This window comes from Phocoena sinus, chromosome 16, assembly GCF_008692025.1.
Source record: "Phocoena sinus isolate mPhoSin1 chromosome 16, mPhoSin1.pri, whole genome shotgun sequence".
Lineage (NCBI taxonomy): Eukaryota > Metazoa > Chordata > Mammalia > Artiodactyla > Phocoenidae > Phocoena > Phocoena sinus.
The window spans coordinates 50,537,761-50,556,984 of NC_045778.1; the positions used below are offsets into that span (position 1 = coordinate 50,537,761).

The following is a 19,224-nucleotide window of genomic DNA, read 5'->3' on the forward strand; positions in this document are numbered from 1 at the left end:
ACTTTTGATTTTGAGCATGAAAGAAGAAAAGAAGCTGAAAACACTAATTACTCAACTGGGTTCCCTGGAACACTATTCCCAAGAGATGGTACATTTTAGAAGAGCTCCATGACCAAAAAATTTGTGAAAAATTGCATATTGTTTCCTTCTTGGATGTTCACAATGAGATTAGTATATAAAAGCTTCTAAGAAGTCCTAGAATAAACTAGCCAATTTAACTTTCTTCAAGAAAGCATTTCTAAACTCATTTGACTCAGAAAAAGATTTTCTTTTATAAAATAAATATTAAAATCCCAAGGGATTCATGTTTCATGGAGAACAATGTAGGAAATGATGATTTGGGGAACTAATTTTAGGGACAGATTCCTGGGCAGGGCAGACCTGCCTACTGAGAGTTCTTCCTCCTGTTTCACAAACCCAAATAACCAACCAACATTACCCCTATCTTGCCTGAAATATTTAACTCCTTTTATAATGTGAAATTCCAATTAGACTGTCTAATAAACATCTTCCAGAAGAGCTCAAATATTAGTCATTTATTATTTCATGTAAATTAATGTGTTGTCAGTGTCACTGTGTATTGACAGAGTACTTTATAGTTTTCAAAACCACTTTAACACACATACACATGTCCTTCCTTCAAGCTACACAATTAGTAGGTATAGTTAAGACTAAACCCAAGATCGGCTGATTCTAGTCTAGTATCCTTTCTACTAGAACAATAGCTGTGCTAAACAATAGCTGTGGGAGGGATCCCTGAGATTTTTATAAAGAAATAGTTCACATAAATCAAATCATATGGTTTTTTTTAGATTAAGGGAGACTCAACTGATTCTACCCTTACAAATTTTCTCAGGACCATGGAGAGTAGACAAAAGAGCAGAAAAATGGCCATGTTTTAAAAAGATTACCCATTTTCTAATGATCTCATTTTTCACACTACAAAAATCTTTCATATGTAAGTGACCTAGACGAGTTATAAAGAAAACTGGATTTAGCAGAGCTTTCACATCTTAAGTGTTCACTTGGCATCACTTCTAAAAATACCATTAAAACAGACAGAATGAGTACAGGTGCCCTCTTTTGCCCTTATTGTACTTAAATACTTTAAACTGCTCCAGTTTTTCACAGAAACACTGTTCAAAAGAATATAAGTAAAATTTAATCCTAACCTTTTACTCAATGTCAGGTTCAAAATCGTTTCATTATCAGAGAAGGTAATGGTAAAAACACCTCTTTCTAGACTAAAGAGAGAAATACCTTCAATCCTTTAAATAGAAAATGCATCCAGGTGTTTACACCTTTAAAGGAAACCTGAGTCTCTACATACATGTCTTGACTAACATCCAACTTGCGTGTTAACAGATGGGCACTTATGTTAAATTTTCTTTTTTCTTTTTATTTTTTCTTAGTGTCAACTTCAACTATTTCATTATCCTTATATTAAAGATTCTGAGTGAAACTGAGTAGGCACTTTAAAAGACAAAAAAAAAAGAGAACGAATCAACTATTAGTCTTGGACATATGGTTAGGAACCAACAGCACAGTTTAAATAGGCCAAGCTCAGCAATGACACAAATCAACATCTGTACAGCCTAATCACTTTCCAGAGCACTTCTTCACCTTCATTGTTTATCTGTGTAATAAACCTTAAGATTGTTAGGCTAGTGTTCTTATTACTCTGGGACAATAAAATCAAGCCTCAAAAGGTTAAGTAACTTGCCCAAGGTCACATTATGGCTGGGAGAAGAGCTAGGAGTATAAACTCAGATCTCTCAGTTCCTAAGCCAGGACACTTTTTTTTTTTTTTACTACAGCCATGGTTCTGTGGGTGGTGATGGCAGGAGTGGGTGTGGGACCCTCAGATACATAAACACCCCCCCCCCCCGCATTAGTGTTCTAGGGAGCTTCCGTTACCCATGAGAGTGTATGCCAAGGCAGAAGAAATGCTGAGAACACTGTGCTGGGTATCATACAACTTCGATATTGTCATCATAGGGATGAATAACCAGTTGACCAGTAACTGTTGAACATTAGCCATAAAATATGCATAAATGTAAGCCTTAAAGGATTTATTTCAAGATGTTAATAACTTCTCTTTTGAAGCAAAAACTGAGGCATGAATTGTATTTGTCTCATTTATAATAATGTTCAATAACAAGGGTCATTATGACAGCAAAAATGCCAGTTTCACTAAACGTTATAATCCAGTGGACTTGCATTGGCTCACACTGACTTAAAAAAGGGTTTACATGAAGACAAAATAAAAATTAAAATCAAAACAATTGCAAAAAAAAATTTCAAATTCATTTTGTTAATATTCAAAATGACCTATAGACATACTGACAAATTCTGATATCAAACTCCAGATGTGCCCTGTTCTGTGCAGTATATGTTCACCTGAAAAGTTACATGAAATATGGAAACATGTATAAAACTAACTAAAGGACCTATAATACAACTCAGGGGTTCCTACCCAGGTCTGTGGAAAAATGACTTCATAGAAGAAGTGGATTTAAAGAAACATTAGACCCTGGATGAGCAGCAGCGTTCGGGAAGGGAGTTCCATAAGCAGAGGCAGCTCTCATGTCAATTACAGGTGCCTTGAGAGTCTCCAAGCCTCTCCTAGATTCTTCTCTGTTGCAAATAAAGGGGGTTGGATGAAGTCATGCCCAAGTTAAAGTCTAGCTTTAATGTACTATAAGTGTCAAAGAATACTTTTTGATACGCTAAACAGCAAAACCTAAACTTTGTTACTCAAGTGCGTGCTTAACTAAGTAAAAAAAGAAAGCTGTGCAGAGTGCCCTCTGGTGGACAGTTGGACATGCCAAAGGGCTTCCCATCTGGAAGCTCTCAATCAGCATTCATTCAACAACTCATTCATTCATTCAAATATAATTAAATAATGTGTGTCCACTGTGTGTCAATTATTGAGTATACAGTAGCTAACACGAGAGACACACAGTCATTGACTGCCCTCATCGACTGCAGTCTAGAAGCATAGGTGGACATTAAAGCATTGCTTCATTACAGAGGTATTTAATGCCACAAAGGAATAATAGATGGTATTATGACAATGATCTATGGGGAAGATGTAAGATCCACTGAAGAAAGGATTCCTACAATTTTCATAATTAAGCTGAGACCTGAAGGAAAAGTGAGCTTTAGGCAGGCAGAGGAAACAGTATCCATAATCACCCTGTAAAATAGAGAAAAAGGCCAGTTGTGATTGGCTCAAGATGAGGAAATGGGAGCTGAGGCAGAGGTAGTATGTAGTACACGAAGGGTCATGTAGGCAGTGTTAGTTAAGGATTTTGACCTTTAACCAAAGAGCAGTAGAACATAATCAAAAGGTTTAAAGGAGGGAAAGATGTGATTCAAATCATGATTTTAAAAGATCGCTTTAGTTTTTTAATGTAAAGAATGAATTGGAGTTGGGCAAAAGTTGAAATTGGAGCTGCTTCTAGTCCTTGCTCTCCCATATACCGTCCTAGTTTATTCTACACACTCACTGAGTGTCAGCCAAGTGCCAAGCACTCCCATTCAGACCTCTGGGCACAGGTGGCAGAGTCAAGATCATGGCAGCTGCGTAAGGAACTACCATTAGAAGCCTCTTCCACTTCTGCTAGTCCTCCCATTGCTACGCATACTATGGCGAAAAGCTTGTTGATGCGTAGATTTATCAGCCCACTCCAACAAGTCACATATTCTCGGGGGACCCTAATTACTGCCATAGCAGGGGGCAGAAATTTGCCCCAACAGCCTGGGCTGCCTTGTTCCTGTGACTTCAAAGAGCACAAGTTAATAAGTAGGATCCCCTCCCTATAATGAGCTGAGTAAAATTATACAGGATAAATGCACTATCCCCCAACTCCCTGTGTCCTCACTGGGGTCATTATTCAATTGATCCTTTGATTGCAGACTTGAAGGATGCACATTCAAATACTTTTTCCTGTGTTCTAAAATTGACTGTGGTGATGATTGTACAACTATGTAAATATATTAAAAACTGAATTGAATACTTTAAATTGTTGATTTGTAGGGTATATGAATTATATCTCAATAAAGTTGTTACCAAAACAAAAATTTTTTAAATCACCTCTTCTTTAAAGATGATGACATGGATGAGTGAGACGACAGCAGAGATAAAAGTGCCAAAGCCATAGGTGCAACTGTTTCTGTAACTGTTGCATACTGGCATATTTTATATTCATAGGCAAGCCAGAAGTCTCTACGATGATGAGAAGAAATCTAATCTATAAAGGTTGTGTTTTCCAGCTTAGCCAAAGAGCAGCAATAACAACGACGACGACGATACATAAACATATAAACTCTCAAAAGAGATGTCTTTTTTGAAAAACGGTGGTTGGATATAAAAGAGGTTAATGAAATATATCAATCAGATCCTTCTTCATTTACCTCCCACAGTTTACCTAGGAAAGGTGCAGCCTGAGAACATACACCTTAAGCAGTGCTAGAACTTCCATGATTCCAGACATTGCTGCTCTGCAGGAGGCCCTCTCCCACTCTCCATATAGGGCAAACAGTGAAAGAGGAAGGGGCTGCAAACACGAAGCAAGTGGCCTGTAAAATGCCATCTATACTTGTTTTTGTTTTTTAAATCTGCTGATTCCACTGAATCTGCATTTATAATGATACAGACAGCAAAAGAGATTCCTTTGACCAGGAGGATAATAAAGGTTGAAGCTATTCAAAATAGTCAAGACCTCGGTTTAAAAGCAACTTTAGGCTAACATTAGAATGAAGGAGAAAAAGACTATAGCATCTTGGAATTTGCAATAGCAAGGAAAAGGGATTGTGGGCACAGGTAGACACCTGCCACTGACTTTCAAAGCTTCAAAACCTTAGCTATGAGACTATTGCTAAAAACGTGGAAGGGTTCTTCAAGAAAGAAGGGTGTGCCCGACAACAGAAATTCTCCACGGTCAATCAAGAACAGAGCCCCTAAGAAAGAAAAAGGGCATTACCTAAGGAAATACTAATATGCTTACACATAATGGGAGCTCTCTGGAAAGCTCAAACTTAAGCTTTAGAAGAAAGACACATAAATATAAAAGTAGAATCAACCTAAAAAAGCATCTACAGCAAACGGTGCTGTTAACAGAGGCTCAGGATGCCAGAGACAACAAAATAAGGTATTGCTGGCCATGTTCAAAGCAAGAAGAAAACAAGAGGATGAAGTAACAGTTTGGGAGAGAGGAGCGTAATATTCACAGAAGACCGGTGAAAAAGGAGCCCCACTCAAGATGGAAGCTGACTTCCTTCTCTTATAATAAAGAAAATGGTCTGCACCTTGGTCAGGGCAAACAAAGAGCATGAAGATGGAGCTGGGAGACAGGGAGAGAAAGGAATCCATCACTTTCAATGATTTCCAGTTCTCCCACTTACATGACTCTCATCCTAGGGCACTGAAGGAACTGATAGGTCCCTTTTGACACCATGTGGATGGAGATGGCATTCTTTTGCCCACAATAGTCCCACTCTACATGTGTCCAGTGAGTCACACTGTATATATTACTTTCTTGCTCAGTATCTCTTCTGGGCTTCTCAACAATCTAGTCGGATACACAAAGCTATTACTACTGCCCTCATTATACACTGAAACTCAGAATTTAAAAGTGACCTGCTCAAAATCACACAGCCCACCAGGAACAGGACCAGATCTAAACCTGGTCATCTGACTCTAGCCAGTGCCCTTTTCACTATCCAGTGTATCTTTTCACTGCATCTTCAGCAGAGCAACCGATAAAGTTCAAGCTACATAATATTAACAACAGTGTAAGTATACTTCCAGCAAGATGAATACTATTAACCAGCAAGTGCCAGTTAAGCATCTATTAACTGCCGTATGACTCTGGCTGTTCAATCTTCAAATCTCATTTAATCTTCATACCATCCCCAGGAGGGAGTTGCAGATGAGGACCCCAAGGCTCCCGGCACTGAGTAACTTGCTTGAGTCACCAGTGACTGGTGCAGCAAAGGCTTAACTGTAGTGGAATCTGTTCTAGCTTCAAACTCCATACTCCTTCCATTACAACTGACTGTTAACCCTAAATGTTTATCAAGAACTACTCTAAGATATGGAGGATATGGTTAACCCAAATACAATGAGCAGAAAACAGTCAATGGCTTTCCTGAGTCTTGAGAAGTTTGATGTGCCAAATACATTTCTGTAGCATGGCCTATGATTACGCTAACAAAAGAAAAGCCACTTCTTTCTTTTTTACCTACGTCAAAGTCGTATGGGAGTCAATGCTGAGGGCATGAGCATAGCAGGGGTGAGAGTAGAGGCAGGCAATAAAACAAATAGTGCCTGAATTTTCTATGATGCTTAAAGGGGTTCAAAGATTACTGTAATCCCTGGGATAAGTGTGCTTCTTTCTAACTAAGGAATAGGCCAGGAGGTTGTTAGGGTGAGAGCAAAGGAAAGATATAAGCACGAGCAAGTGGAACCTTCTTTTATCATCTCTAGGACCTACCTCCTGAGAAGTCTCATTAGTTCTGGCTTCAGAGGGGAACAAAGAAAGCTACTGTGATAGAGATGAAAACATAAGCGCTCTTCAGGTTAAGTTTATTGCCTGGGATCACCAGTGATGGGGGCAAGAGCGGTCTAAATGTAATGGGATCTGGGGCTTCAGACTCACAAATGTATAGGCACTAGCAAGTCCACCAGCAGCAGTAGTTAAGAGAACACTCCACATAACACCATTTGTCAATTCAACAAAGGTTTATCAAGCATCTACTGTGTCTGTACATCAAGCAATGGGTAAGCTCTGTGGAGCTTACAGTCTGTAGAGGAATTACTGATACAGAAGGGGTGCTGTGGGCACTTGAAAACTAGGAATGGAGCTGAATGTTTATCACCCCTGAGTTTCCACTGATTCAGAGTGCTTCAAAATTCTGTAAAACTTCATTCATTTTAATTAAAAAACAAACCACCACTACTTACTTTTAAGGATCCCAGTAGATGCAGCAAATAGACTATTTATTTTAAGCACTGGCTTTTGTAATTTGATCTATGTCTTAAAGAAAATGTAATCTTGTTGACTATAAAAAAAAATCATCACCAATTGAAACTTTCACCTCCTAAGAAACTTAGGTCTACTACGCAAAATTAGTCAGTCAACCATAGAGAGTATAGGTGAAACTTTGTAATACAACATATTTACTACTTTACATATTCTAGTCCAGTGTATGCCCCAAGAACAGCCTTTGCTGGAAGCATTAACAACCACTGTACAATTGCACAGGGAGGTGTTTAGACTTGATGTTCTCCCACTTGATCTTTTAATCTATCAATACAGGTCCCAGATTAGCTACTGACACCTTCTATTCCCCCCAAGCTTCCAAACAGCAGCAGAGCTGGAATTTAAGGGATTTAAACCTGTGTCTGTCTCCAAACCCAACTGAACACACCAATGCCCTAGAGCTCTACTGCCCCCTGTTTAGATGAGAGGTAGCAAATCTGAGTGCCTCTACTGGTCAGGTAGGTAACACCAATGAGCAAAGAGGCAGGTAATGGATATGCATATTTGGTATGAGCAGGAGAACTATGGGAGTTGGAGAGGGGACTGGAGACGACCGCAGCTATTTGGCTCCAATGACTGCTACCATGTATGCTCTTGCAATTTTTTTTGGCCATGCTGCGTGGCATGTAGGATCTTAGTTCCCCAACCAGGAATTGAACCCGTGCCCCCTGCAGTGGAAGCACGGAGTCTTAACCACTGGAATGCCAGGGAAGTCCCTATGTTCTTGAAATTTTAAAAGAAACCAGAACTTCAAAATTTTATGCATACTCCTGAATATTAACATTAAATGTTAGTTCAAGTTTGTTTGTTTTAAGAGTACCACATGGGTCAAGCAGATTACCAGCTCTCAATCTTCGTTAACGTGCTGTTGGCATCATATTTTGAACAGCACTGGTTTGCTTTGCTAAATTCTGCAGTGTTATTTTCATAAGTGTAACATCACCCTGGGGATGGGTGAGGCAGAAAGTTCATTAACGCCTTAAATACAAAGGGCACTCTCTTTTTCAGGCAGCCTAGATGGACTCATGGACTAATGTCATGTAAGGCAGAGCTGCTCACTTTGATCACAAGGTGCTTCTCTCCCCAGGGGCCCACAGAATAAATTTCATTTCTTTCCCATAGCAATTATAACCTGAGCAGCTGCTTACCCGTTTGTCAATGTCATTGTGTTGGAGCTGCACAAAGCGAGCGCTGATGGCTGCAATGTAACTCTGCTGATTGGAGAATGCCACGCGGCCAGCACCTTTGGGGTACTTCAGCTCTGGGTCCGTATCAATGCCAGCATAGCAGACACCGCCATACAAACGGTCCATGATCATTGCCAGTTCAACTGCAAGAAAATAAACACTGTTCGTTATAAATGTTTAGAAGGTACTCTTGCCCAGGAGAAGGAAGGACTATGTAAGGATCATGCAGTGTAATTTAAGAAACAGAAAAGCCGTGTTAAGTCTCATGAAGAGTGTCTACACCAGTCTTACAACTCAAGAAGGGGAGCTCCTCATAGGGTATTTGAAAACAAAATGAAAAAAAATTTTAAGAGTTTACACAATCAGAATTTCAGCAACAGTACAAAAGAAATGATCTATCAGCAATCCTCCTGTTCTAATTTCTAACCGCTTAGTCCACTGGAGTGGGCCCTGGGTAGGCAAAGCATTTCAGGTACCCCAACAAGTTAATAAGAAACAGCTCTACTTACTGACCTCTAGGACTGAAAGCAATTACTGAAGTCACATTACTATATTAAGATCAAGCTATAGGAAGAATTTAATTTAAAAAAAAGAATTTAATTCATTTTAACTAGAGGCAATATGTTTACAGGCTTAAAGTAAATCTCTACAATTAAAAAAAATAAGATTTTAAGAGTATATACTATCCCAATTGAGAACTCTCCATACTAACTTCTCACACTGAATTCTTAAATAATAGTACTAAAAATGATCACAGCAGCAATGATTTATTGAGCACTTACAATGTGCCAGGAAACACTAAGCTGCTACAAAGGCAGTAAAAACATACCCATCCTACACCCTACTATAAATCCAGAGGTCTGGTCTGCACACCTCACCATATTTCTTCTAAGTATACCTTTATATTGGTATATTTGCAAAACACCTGTACAGAAGGCACTTGGAAATTGGACCATTCCAAAGGTCTGATATTCTAAAATTGTCCTCATCAAAAGGTACCATGGAGAGACACATAGCAGTTACTTACCTGGATCCAAATTGCCTGAAGGTAATTGTTTACTTGATACTGGATGGCACCTCCTCCAGGTATGACCATTCCTTTCAGTCCACTCACATGGTTTAAGTCCAAAAGACTTAGTCCTACCCCTGGCGAACGACCCAAGAATCCACTTCCCTCAAACACCTACGCATGGCATTTGGAAAGGAGCAGACAGGGAAGACAGATGATGACCTCGGACACAGCCAGTGTGCAAAGACCATCAGACAGTAGAGCTCCACAGGAATCAGTATCTGGGGAGAAGGAAAGCAGCACAACCTGGAGGGGTAGGGGCAGAACTCTGCAGCGGGTACAAGGGCTGAAGGGCTGAACGGTGTAAGATTTCTACAAACAGAAGGAAAGCCAAACTACTGGTTCCTGTAATAGGAAGCTGCTGAGGCAGTAAGAAAGCTATATCGCCAGACAGAAGGGCTGTCTTTCTATTCAACTTCTTCAAAATTTGTCCCCAAACCAGACTGCCTAATACTGGTAATTGTTTTCTAAGTGCCTGTTTCTAACTGGAAGAATGACTTCCAACCAACAGGTAATTTTCAGAAGGTGAGAAAATAAACTAGCAATAATTAAGCCAGAGAATAAGTGATTTTAAAGACAGACCAGCAGAAAGCTATCCCAATGATCCCATTATGATCAGAATTACTGAGTCACATCAGCCAAGGGAACACTGCTGGTTAGAGCCCAAGTGAACCCTGACTGCAGTCTTGGGGCAGGATCCAGGAATCACACTCATTCAAACAATGCAATAAGAATCATGTGTGTACCCTAAATATCAGAGTTCAGTAGGTCCTCATACTTCACCCCGACAACTTCTGATGGATTGGGGACTTCCTCACATAGCTAACATTATTCCAGTTACAGAGAACAAGAAACTGAACGTGGGATTAATTCACTGCAGTCATTAATGAATTTCCTTTATTAGTCAAGTGGGCTTAGTAAAATATGTAACCTCAGGGCCTGGAAATTAAACACTAATTTTCCAAAGACCTGGCTTCCTCTGGAATGGAATAAGACAGTGAAAACTCCCTCAGCCTGGTGAATGGCCAGGAAAAGAATGTTGTCAAGGGACTGAATACACTTGTCTTCCACCCTTAGGAAGGATTCAAGAAAATATCTAATTCACAAAGAAGGTATACATACCAGCTGTGAGCTTGAAGCTCCAGCTGAAGAGAAGAGTTACCGTAACCACGGGTTCTTCTACTGCATCTTGGTCTCCAAAGGAACCTTAGGGATCCTCAAATGCCACAGATGGCACCTTCCACAAGCACTTTGTGGATCTGGCTGCTGGAAAATCATCTTCACGTGCCAAAGATTAGGTCATGGCTGCTGCTGCTGGCAGTTATGTACTTTTGATAGGAGGAAGAAACCCTCAGTCACTTCTGTTTTTATGAAAACTATATAAATAAATAATTTCCACTTAAAAGCTTATATACAGTCATTTTCTTGGCCACCCAAAACTCTGCAGGCATTTGAGCCAATGAAGTCTCACTCAAGTGAAGGGCAATTTGTTGAGAAGCTACAAGAAAGAAACCAAGGTGACTAAAGGAAGTTTTCTGGGGGGGGGAAGAACATGAAGATTACCCATCTCTCTACCTTAATCTGTATTTTAACTACAAAAGTTCTAATACTGTGATGACCCTTGAAGGAAAGTAAATAATGACCAAACAACTGCTGTTTGTTTTTGGTCCTTTACTCAATCAGCAAGTCTTCACTTTAGTGAATACTTCTTGCAGGCTAAACTCATGCTGGGCTCAAACACAATAGGTAAGTCACCTAAGTACTAAACAGACTTTTTAATTATTGAGAAAAGTAACCAGTTGGTAAAAACAGCATTAAAAAAAATACTAACAATTCATCCACTACACAGGTAACTAACAAACACAGAGCAAGCTCTCCTCAAATCCTACAAATTCCCAATCCGAAAATATTTTTAATATGGAAGATACAAATTCACCTACAGATGTCATAATGTACCACTACTTTTAGAGACTAGGTTTTAAAGGGTTCTTTAGAGTGAGTATTATCAGTTAATGTAGGAAAGTCCCATATAAATTCCCTTCCTCTGATTAGGGGGGAGCTAAGCCAAGAAGAGGGCTACCATTTTGACTACTTGGGAGGAAGAGAGAAAAAAAGCAGTAAGGATCAGGTAGAAATCAACTAAAACCTTCGTGGGTCTATCTATACTTTATGATCTCAATCCTGCTCAAGAAATGTGAGTCCTTGGGCTTCCCTGGTGGTGGAGTGGTTGAGAGTCCGCCTGCCGATGCAGGGGACACGGGTTCATGCCCCGGTCCGGGAAGATCCCACATGCCGCGGAGAGGCTAAGCCCGTGAGCCATGGCCGCTGAGCCTGCACGTCCAGAGCCTGTGCTCCGCAACGGGAGAGGCCACAACAGTGAGAGGCCGGCGTACCGCAAAAATAAATAAATAAATAAAATAATAAAAAAAAAAAGAAATGTGAGTCCTTGATCAAGGAAGTGTCTTATCTGGAAAATGTAGTCAAACCACCTACTAAACCTATGACAGTGAAACCTCATTCTAAACCATCCTCTGTAGAGGACAAGGACAGCGTAGCTCCCCAGAGCACGTTCTTAACATTTAACCTGAGGAAGATGAGGCTACCGGAGCAGGACATACAGGTAGAGGCTGAAATTCAGACAGATGGAGGTGACAGCAGGCATAGAGTCCATGAGGAAGTCAGGAATCTCCAAACCACTTCTATTTTTTCCTTCCCATCCAGACAGTGTTCACGGCGTCTGTCTGGTCACCACAGGGGTGGGAAATTAGGAGTTCTGGTAGCTATATCCAAGGGTATTCTGTACTTTGGATAAGATGTTCTGTGCTCTTAAGACAACTCAAGTCATCTCATAAACAACTGTTCCATGGTAACAGTACACTTCTATGAGTATAACCCACACATTGGCTCTTGTGATGAGCTTCACCATGTCCCAGACTGGAGAAGGAAACAAGAATATTGCAGTTGTATGTAGTATATAGCGTTTCCATGAATTCCTCTGGGTTGTGGTGACTATGCCCTGAAGGTGAATCTGAACCCCAACTGTGGTTCCTTGTTTTGCTCCTAACTCTTCACAGAGATCTGAAAGGGACTTCAGTTCATCAGAAAGAAAATCATGATGACTCCCCATCCTGTCCCATCCCAGGATCCTGTTCCTGTCATTTAATTAGATTTCAAAGCTAGCCTAAGGCAATGTATAAGTCTGAGACACTGTGAGAGCCAAACGGGGTAGAGCAGGAATGAGGATTCCTGAGGGAAATACTACACACAATTCTAAATTGTGAATCTAGAAGCTACATTTCTCCTCTTTGGAAATAACAAAGCAGACAGGAAAGAGGCATAAGGCACCTCAGGATTACAAGAGGTCTGGACTTCTGAAAGAAAGGAAAATTCAACTTGAAGGTGGACTTTCTGGGTTTACGATTGCTGAGTTGGTTCATGAGAGCAGTTCACACATCTTTAGTGGAGGAAATGTGCTCATTAGCTTCCACCCTGCATGAGACATTGGGAAGTTAAGAATATTTTCAAATAAATGATAGGAACAACCAACTAAGTAAGAAGGATAAGAGTTTTAACTTGATTAAATCGAGCTGGTACCAGATTGACTGTTATTGCTGTTACTGCGACAACAGATCTCAGATCTCAGCTTGATAAAGCAGCTTCCTTCTGTGCAAAGAGCCCCAAACTTGAAGTCTGGAGATCTGAGTTTGAACCTTGATTTTTTCACTTGTTGTGGTCTTGACTAATCACCCCCTTTGAACTCTGCTCCCTTATCTCTACAATGAAAAGTCTACCACTTATAACCTCACAGGGTTATCATGAGGATTAAACATACATGAGAGCTCTGGGCACACTGCTGGGCAAAGAGCAGTGCTCAAATGTTTAGTTTTGTCCAGCAGTTGTTTTTCCCTCTACTCATAAATCTTTGCTTAACATTTACTTGGCCTGGTTTCTGCTCCATAAGCACCAGTTCATCCCAGTCTTACTTTGGCTCTATGCTAATGTTGCTCAAACTGCCACTGATATGGCAAACTTTGACATCGGCTGTGGGTGAGAGTTTGCTTTTTTGGAGGAGGAGCAAACAAACACAGACATTATAAAATCCTTAAGCCTAAGGGCAATGCAGTTAATCAAGTCAGTATGCCAATTCTGGAGTTTATCTGAGACAACTCATTCTGAACTTAGGACTTGGTGAAAGAAAAAGATTCTACCAAAAAAAAAAGGTGTCCACAATGTTCATTGCAGCGCTATTTACAACAGCCAGGACATGGAAGCAACCTAAGTGTCCACTGACAGATGAATGGCTAAAGAAGATGTGGCACATGTATACAACGGAATATTACTCAGCCATAAGAAACGAAATTGAGTTATTTGTAGTGAGGTGGGTGGACCTAGAGTCTGTCATACAGAGTGAAATAAGTCAGAAAGAGAAAAATACCATATGCTAACACATCTAATGGAATCTTAAAAAAAAAAAAAAGGTTCTCATGAACCTAGGGGCAGGACAGGAATAAAGATGCAGACGTAGAGAGTGCACTTGAGGACAAGGGAAGGGGGAAGGGTAAGCTGGGATGAAGTGAGAGAGTAGCATTGACATATATATACTACCAAATGTAAAACAGATAGCTAGTGGGAAGCAGCTGCATAGCACAGGGAGATCAGCTCTGTGCTTTGTGAGACCTAGAGGGGTGGGAGGAAGATGCAAGAGGGAGTGGATATGGGGATAGATGTATACATATAGCTGATTCACTTTGTTATACGGCAGAAACTAACACAACATTCTAAAGCAACTATACTCCAATAAAGATGTTAAAAAAAAAAAAAAGGTGTTGGCAGGGGGACTTCCCTGGAGGTCCAGCAGTTAAGACTCTGTGCTTCCACTGCAGGGGGTGCGAGTTCCATCCCTGGTCTGGGAACTAAGATACTACATGCCGCATGGTGCAGCCAAAAAAAAAAGAGACAGAAAGAAAAAAAAAGAAAAAGCTTCTAGTGCTGACAAACTTGACATACAGATGATTTCTGCCTGCTACCACTTCACTGAACAAAAAGGCTATGGTTATAATACTCCTATTTCCTTAATCATAAATCAGGATGTGATTCCTAATACATGTGGACTACCAGAATGTTTGCAGAATGTCTGAAATAAATGCTCTTAGAAAAATTCATCATGTATGTTCTCTAGATGTATGTCATACCTTACTGAATATTTACCTCAAAAATTTTTTTCCCTAGAATTTCCATAGAAAGCCATCCTCACAACAGTGAGGTGGGGGGAGTTGGGACGGGGGAAGGTGGAGAAGGAAATTTCAGGATCCATCACAGAATATTAGCAGGGGAGAAAAAGACAGGAAAGAATCATCAGAGCAATAGTTAGGAAGATGGGAGACCCAAAGATGATGGGCAAATGGTAGGCTCTAGGAACTCAAGACTGATCTGTTCTGCAGGACCTGGTCAGATAAACTGTCAGAAGGAAGTCATAAAGTGGAGGAACAGCTCACAGATGCCTCTAATTAGAGAGGAAGACTGAGGGTTTTTCAAGCCTGATCAAAATTGGAAGTGGATGGGTCCCAAAGCTTGATCACTGAGGCAGCCCCCAAATGAGATGTCTAAGCCAAGAAGCTAGAGTCAGAGAACACTCACGTTTACAAACCAGGGAAGAATACAGGGACCAGATCCTTCATTTTCCACTTTTTCCTGGTGGTCTCCTCATAACCCCCAAGCTCTTAGTTGGCACTTAGCTGCTCTCAGAGCAAAGAGATGTGGTCTGGAGAGGTTCTAATGTCATAGGGATATGCAACAGCGATACTTCCATGCTGAGATTTAGGAAGACATGCTGCTTACAACACTTGAATGAAGAGTGGCAACATGCTGTCGCACATCCAGGTAGTAGCGGGAGGAGAGACAGACCAGACAGACAGACCACCCCTTTCCCTGTACTGATTTCTCTGAAGAATATGTACTCTTTAGCCACACGGTGGCATGGCGAGTCCACCCACGGCCTTTCCTAGCGTCAGGGTGGGGAGTTGAAGGAAAGCAAGATGGAGAAACACCAGGAGACTTCAGGCAAACCATCCTCGGCTTGCCACTGTCACTGACAGGAGTGTTGGAAGGGAGAGACAAGAGACGTAGAAATGTGTATTATTTGACTTAGAGAAGGCAACAATCAGGCAGTCCAACTTCGGGGAAACTCATCTAGATTTTCCACTGATATTTTCCCATTTTCAGGCTAATTTTTCTAGGCCCGATTTTTTCCAACCTGAAGTTTTAAAAGTCACGCTTGTCAAAAGGTCAGAAGGAGCAACCTAAACTCCTCAGTCAAGACAATACCACTTAAAACAGGTTGCCTTGTTTCTTTAGAAGTGTTTCTGCACTTCTGTTCGGTGGGATAACTATATTTAGAATAATTTATTAGTGATAATGGTCCCTGTCTTACAATGGGAAAATATCAAAGATAAAAAGCCTCACAAGATCCAAAGGAATAATTCTTGAGTGATAACATTTTAGTCACTGTAAAGTGCTAAAGGACCATTTTTGGCCCAGGATAAGGTGAAAATCAATCTGGACACATAAAATGTCACCTGTTGAGTCTCATCACTGATATCTAGTCTAGGATCACCTTGTATATAGTGCCTGAAATAGTTTTAAGACTTTTCAGAATTCATAACCACGGCACCCCTGGAAATAATAAAAAAATGCCCTGAAGTACTTAAAAACCAAAATTTGAGCATCATTATGTTAAGGAGTATAATTTAGCATCAATTAACTGAGTTAGTATTCTATTCATACATTTCTCATTTTCTTCTGTTCTGAAATCTTTGATTCTGTAGATGACGACTTGTTCAACATGATAGTGGGATGTCCATTCAGTGTGGCATGATGGGCACTTTCTCAGTGCCAGTAACACAGTGTGTGCTCAATACGTTTATTATTCAAGTGAACTGCACTGCGTTCAATTTAAGATTGTCTAGCAAAGTCAAAATGAATTCCTTTAAAAACAGTCTTCTATTCCAAGACACACACCAATCCACAAAGCTCAGTGTGTTCCAAAGAAAACTAATTCTATGCACAGGGATAAAAGCTGCAGATGTTAACTCTTTTCATCAAGATTACGTGGCCTCCAATCTGGAAGTCTTGGATAGATAGAGTAAAATTCTAAGATGCTAATGTAGATGGTTTAGCCTTCTAGAAACTAGCTACACTTATAGGAGGTGCTGGCATGGGGGAACACTGCCATTAGACCAAGTGACTGTAGATTACTAGCCAATAATGGCAAAAACAAAATTTTAAAACAAAAAAATTTAGCTTACGTTAGAGAAAAAAGAACTTTGAAATTTACAAATTATATACTATCTAGGCAGGGAACACAAAATCCCATTTCTGACTAGATAACTAAACATAATTCTTGTTTAACCATAGAACTTGCAGCATCTTATAGACACAGAATGTTAAAGAAAGAATATAATTTAGCATCTTGGGTTTCCTGTCTTGCAGTGTCAGTGCGATCATAAGAACAGTGTGAAAAACATATCATCACAAGATTTATAGAGAGAAAAAGATATAGAGGCCCACACCTATCCTTTCAAATGATTTAAACAGAAAGAATGAAGAGTGGCTAATAAAAAAGGGAATTTAGTTTATAAACTATTGTGTCTGTGACTTAAAAATAGACACAAGAGGTTAAAGACAGTTCTGTTATTTTTACGACTGTGGGAACTTTTCTTTCAGAAATTTTTTTTTTTCAGATTCCCAGATAAGAAAAAAGGAGAGGAGCTGAGATATTAAAACTAATTTGTGCTTGTATTTAGTTGCAGAAAAGAACAGCTAGAATACTAGCAATGAATGTCCATTTTTGTAGAATCCATTTGCAGTTAAAACACTATCAAAGGGGACTTTTCTCCCTCTCCACTCCTAAACACACCACCAGTTAGAAAAAGCCAGGAATATTACACAGTGCCCCCACCCACATTTTTTTTTTCTTTTAAAGCACAAGCTGTTTAGAAACAAAGGGCTGCATTGGCCCTCATCTCATAATGCTGTTCACGTGCGAGTTAGCCCTGCTTAGACTTTATTTTCTGACAGCAGATGAAGGGGGAAGCATCTCTGCCGTTTTGCTTTCCTTCTCTGGGCAGGTTTTCCATGAGAATGAGAAAAAGACCCAGTGATGCTTGACTTTCTGAAGTACCATAAGATTACAAACTCCACAGTCATGATTAATATGTTTTAAAGTCCTTCAAAATGGAATAACGAATACATCTTTATACAGACCTAAAACTTATCTTTTAGGAGTAGATTGGAGTTGAGATTTGAATAAATATGTTAGAAATGTTGAGGAACATTCAGAATTAAGAAGTCCCCAAAGTCATAGAGCCAAAGAGCTGTAGGTACATTTTACAATTCTGTTTCACAACTTGATTTTAATGACCTCTGCTTTTTCTTTTACTTTTTAAGTAGAACTAAGTCTACTTGCTTACACTAACGTAGAGATAACACTGTCCTTTTTGCTACTACAGTGGCAACAGCTACCTTATTTTTTCATCTTATTTAAAAAAACATAAACTCAACTATTTTAAGCACTTTGTTCTTACAAATAATTTTATTATATTCCACGGGCAATCACACTAATCCACAACCAATCAGATTTGTCTCTGGATTTAAATATTGAAGTCACCAGCACAGCATCACTTCAAATGCCCCAGTCAATAATGATTCTGCCCAATCCCAGCAGGCACAATTATTTCATCATTGGAAAGGTACTTAAAAAACAAAAAACAGGGGAGCTTTCAAGAAGTCAAAATAAAGATGCTCAAATACATACCTCACTTTTCAAAGTACATAAGAAAAAATAGGAACCTGTTTCACTTGGGAAAAGTTCAGTTTGATTCCCAGTGACACAATTTCTAGCAGTGGTTTGGTTCCTCACTGACTAAGTGGGCACACAGCTGCACTGGACAGATTTCTGATGGGGTGACTTCTTTTTCTGTCATAGGTAACAGTGCTAACTGGCATAAGAATGCACACTGCCAAATGTATTGTTATTATTTTAAAAATAATTGCTTGAACAGGGAGGCACTAATTAGAATTCATCCCTCTGAAATAACAATTTAATGAAATTCACTCTTGTACCATAAGAAAATACAACGTCTTGGGAGAAAACATTTAAGGGTCAGCTCAGTGAAACTGACCTGACAGCCTTCTTTTTGGAGATTGTGCATAGCTGACCAGAAACCTAGAAAATATTGAAGACTAAACACATTGGGGATTCTGTTGTTGGTTTTGTTGTTGTGGTGTTACTATTTCCACTCACCAGCTCGAAGGGGTCGTGGAACTCCCCCAACAAAGATAGTTTTTCTGGGGTCCAAAGGCTGAGAACCATCCATTACAAAGTCACTGTCACTTAGGTTCCATGGTCGAATTTGCACCTGAAAAAAAGTCGTTTACTTGGTCCTTACTTCATTTCCATCAACCCCAAATGAGAATAAGGTGACTAAAGACAAACCCACTGATTTGTGCATTTTACAACATACACAACCCAAACAAAATCCAGTTATTAGTTAATGTAATCTGCATTAAGTGCCTTTCAATAAAACTCTTGGGGAATCTACTTACAGGTTATTAGACTCAACACTCTAGACATATACCATGAAACCTTCAGAAACCACCTGTGGTTTAAAAAAGGGCAGTCTTTTATAGAGTCTGGGTTTTGAATTTTAACACATGTTAGACTGTTTATAACCTGTCACATTACAGCACTTAGTTTTTTAAGAGCTCACCTAAAGAGGGACAGGAACATTGGGAATATTTTCTAAAAATTATCCATATGTCTGGATTTTAAATGATCACCCCCTAAAATTAAAACATTTCTCTTTCAGCAATATGATTTAACACAGTTTAACACTTATCAAGTTAGCACACAATTACCAGC

The 19,224-nt window shown here is 39.7% G+C and overlaps 1 protein-coding gene across 4 annotated transcripts in view; it reads right to left on the minus strand.

The window, feature by feature from the left end:
- The window catches only part of CPEB3 (cytoplasmic polyadenylation element binding protein 3), a 179,220-nt gene that overhangs the window by 15,361 nt on the left and 144,635 nt on the right, over window positions 1-19,224 (minus strand). For all 4 annotated transcript variants that reach the window (XM_032608004.1, XM_032608000.1, XM_032608001.1 and 1 more), the window contains 2 exons: window positions 18,607-18,721; window positions 8,198-8,379 (listed from right to left, as the gene is read on the minus strand). In XM_032608004.1, the coding sequence (XP_032463895.1) occupies window positions 8,198-8,379; window positions 18,607-18,721 (297 nt within the window). The remainder of the gene's footprint in view (window positions 1-8,197; window positions 8,380-18,606; window positions 18,722-19,224) is intronic.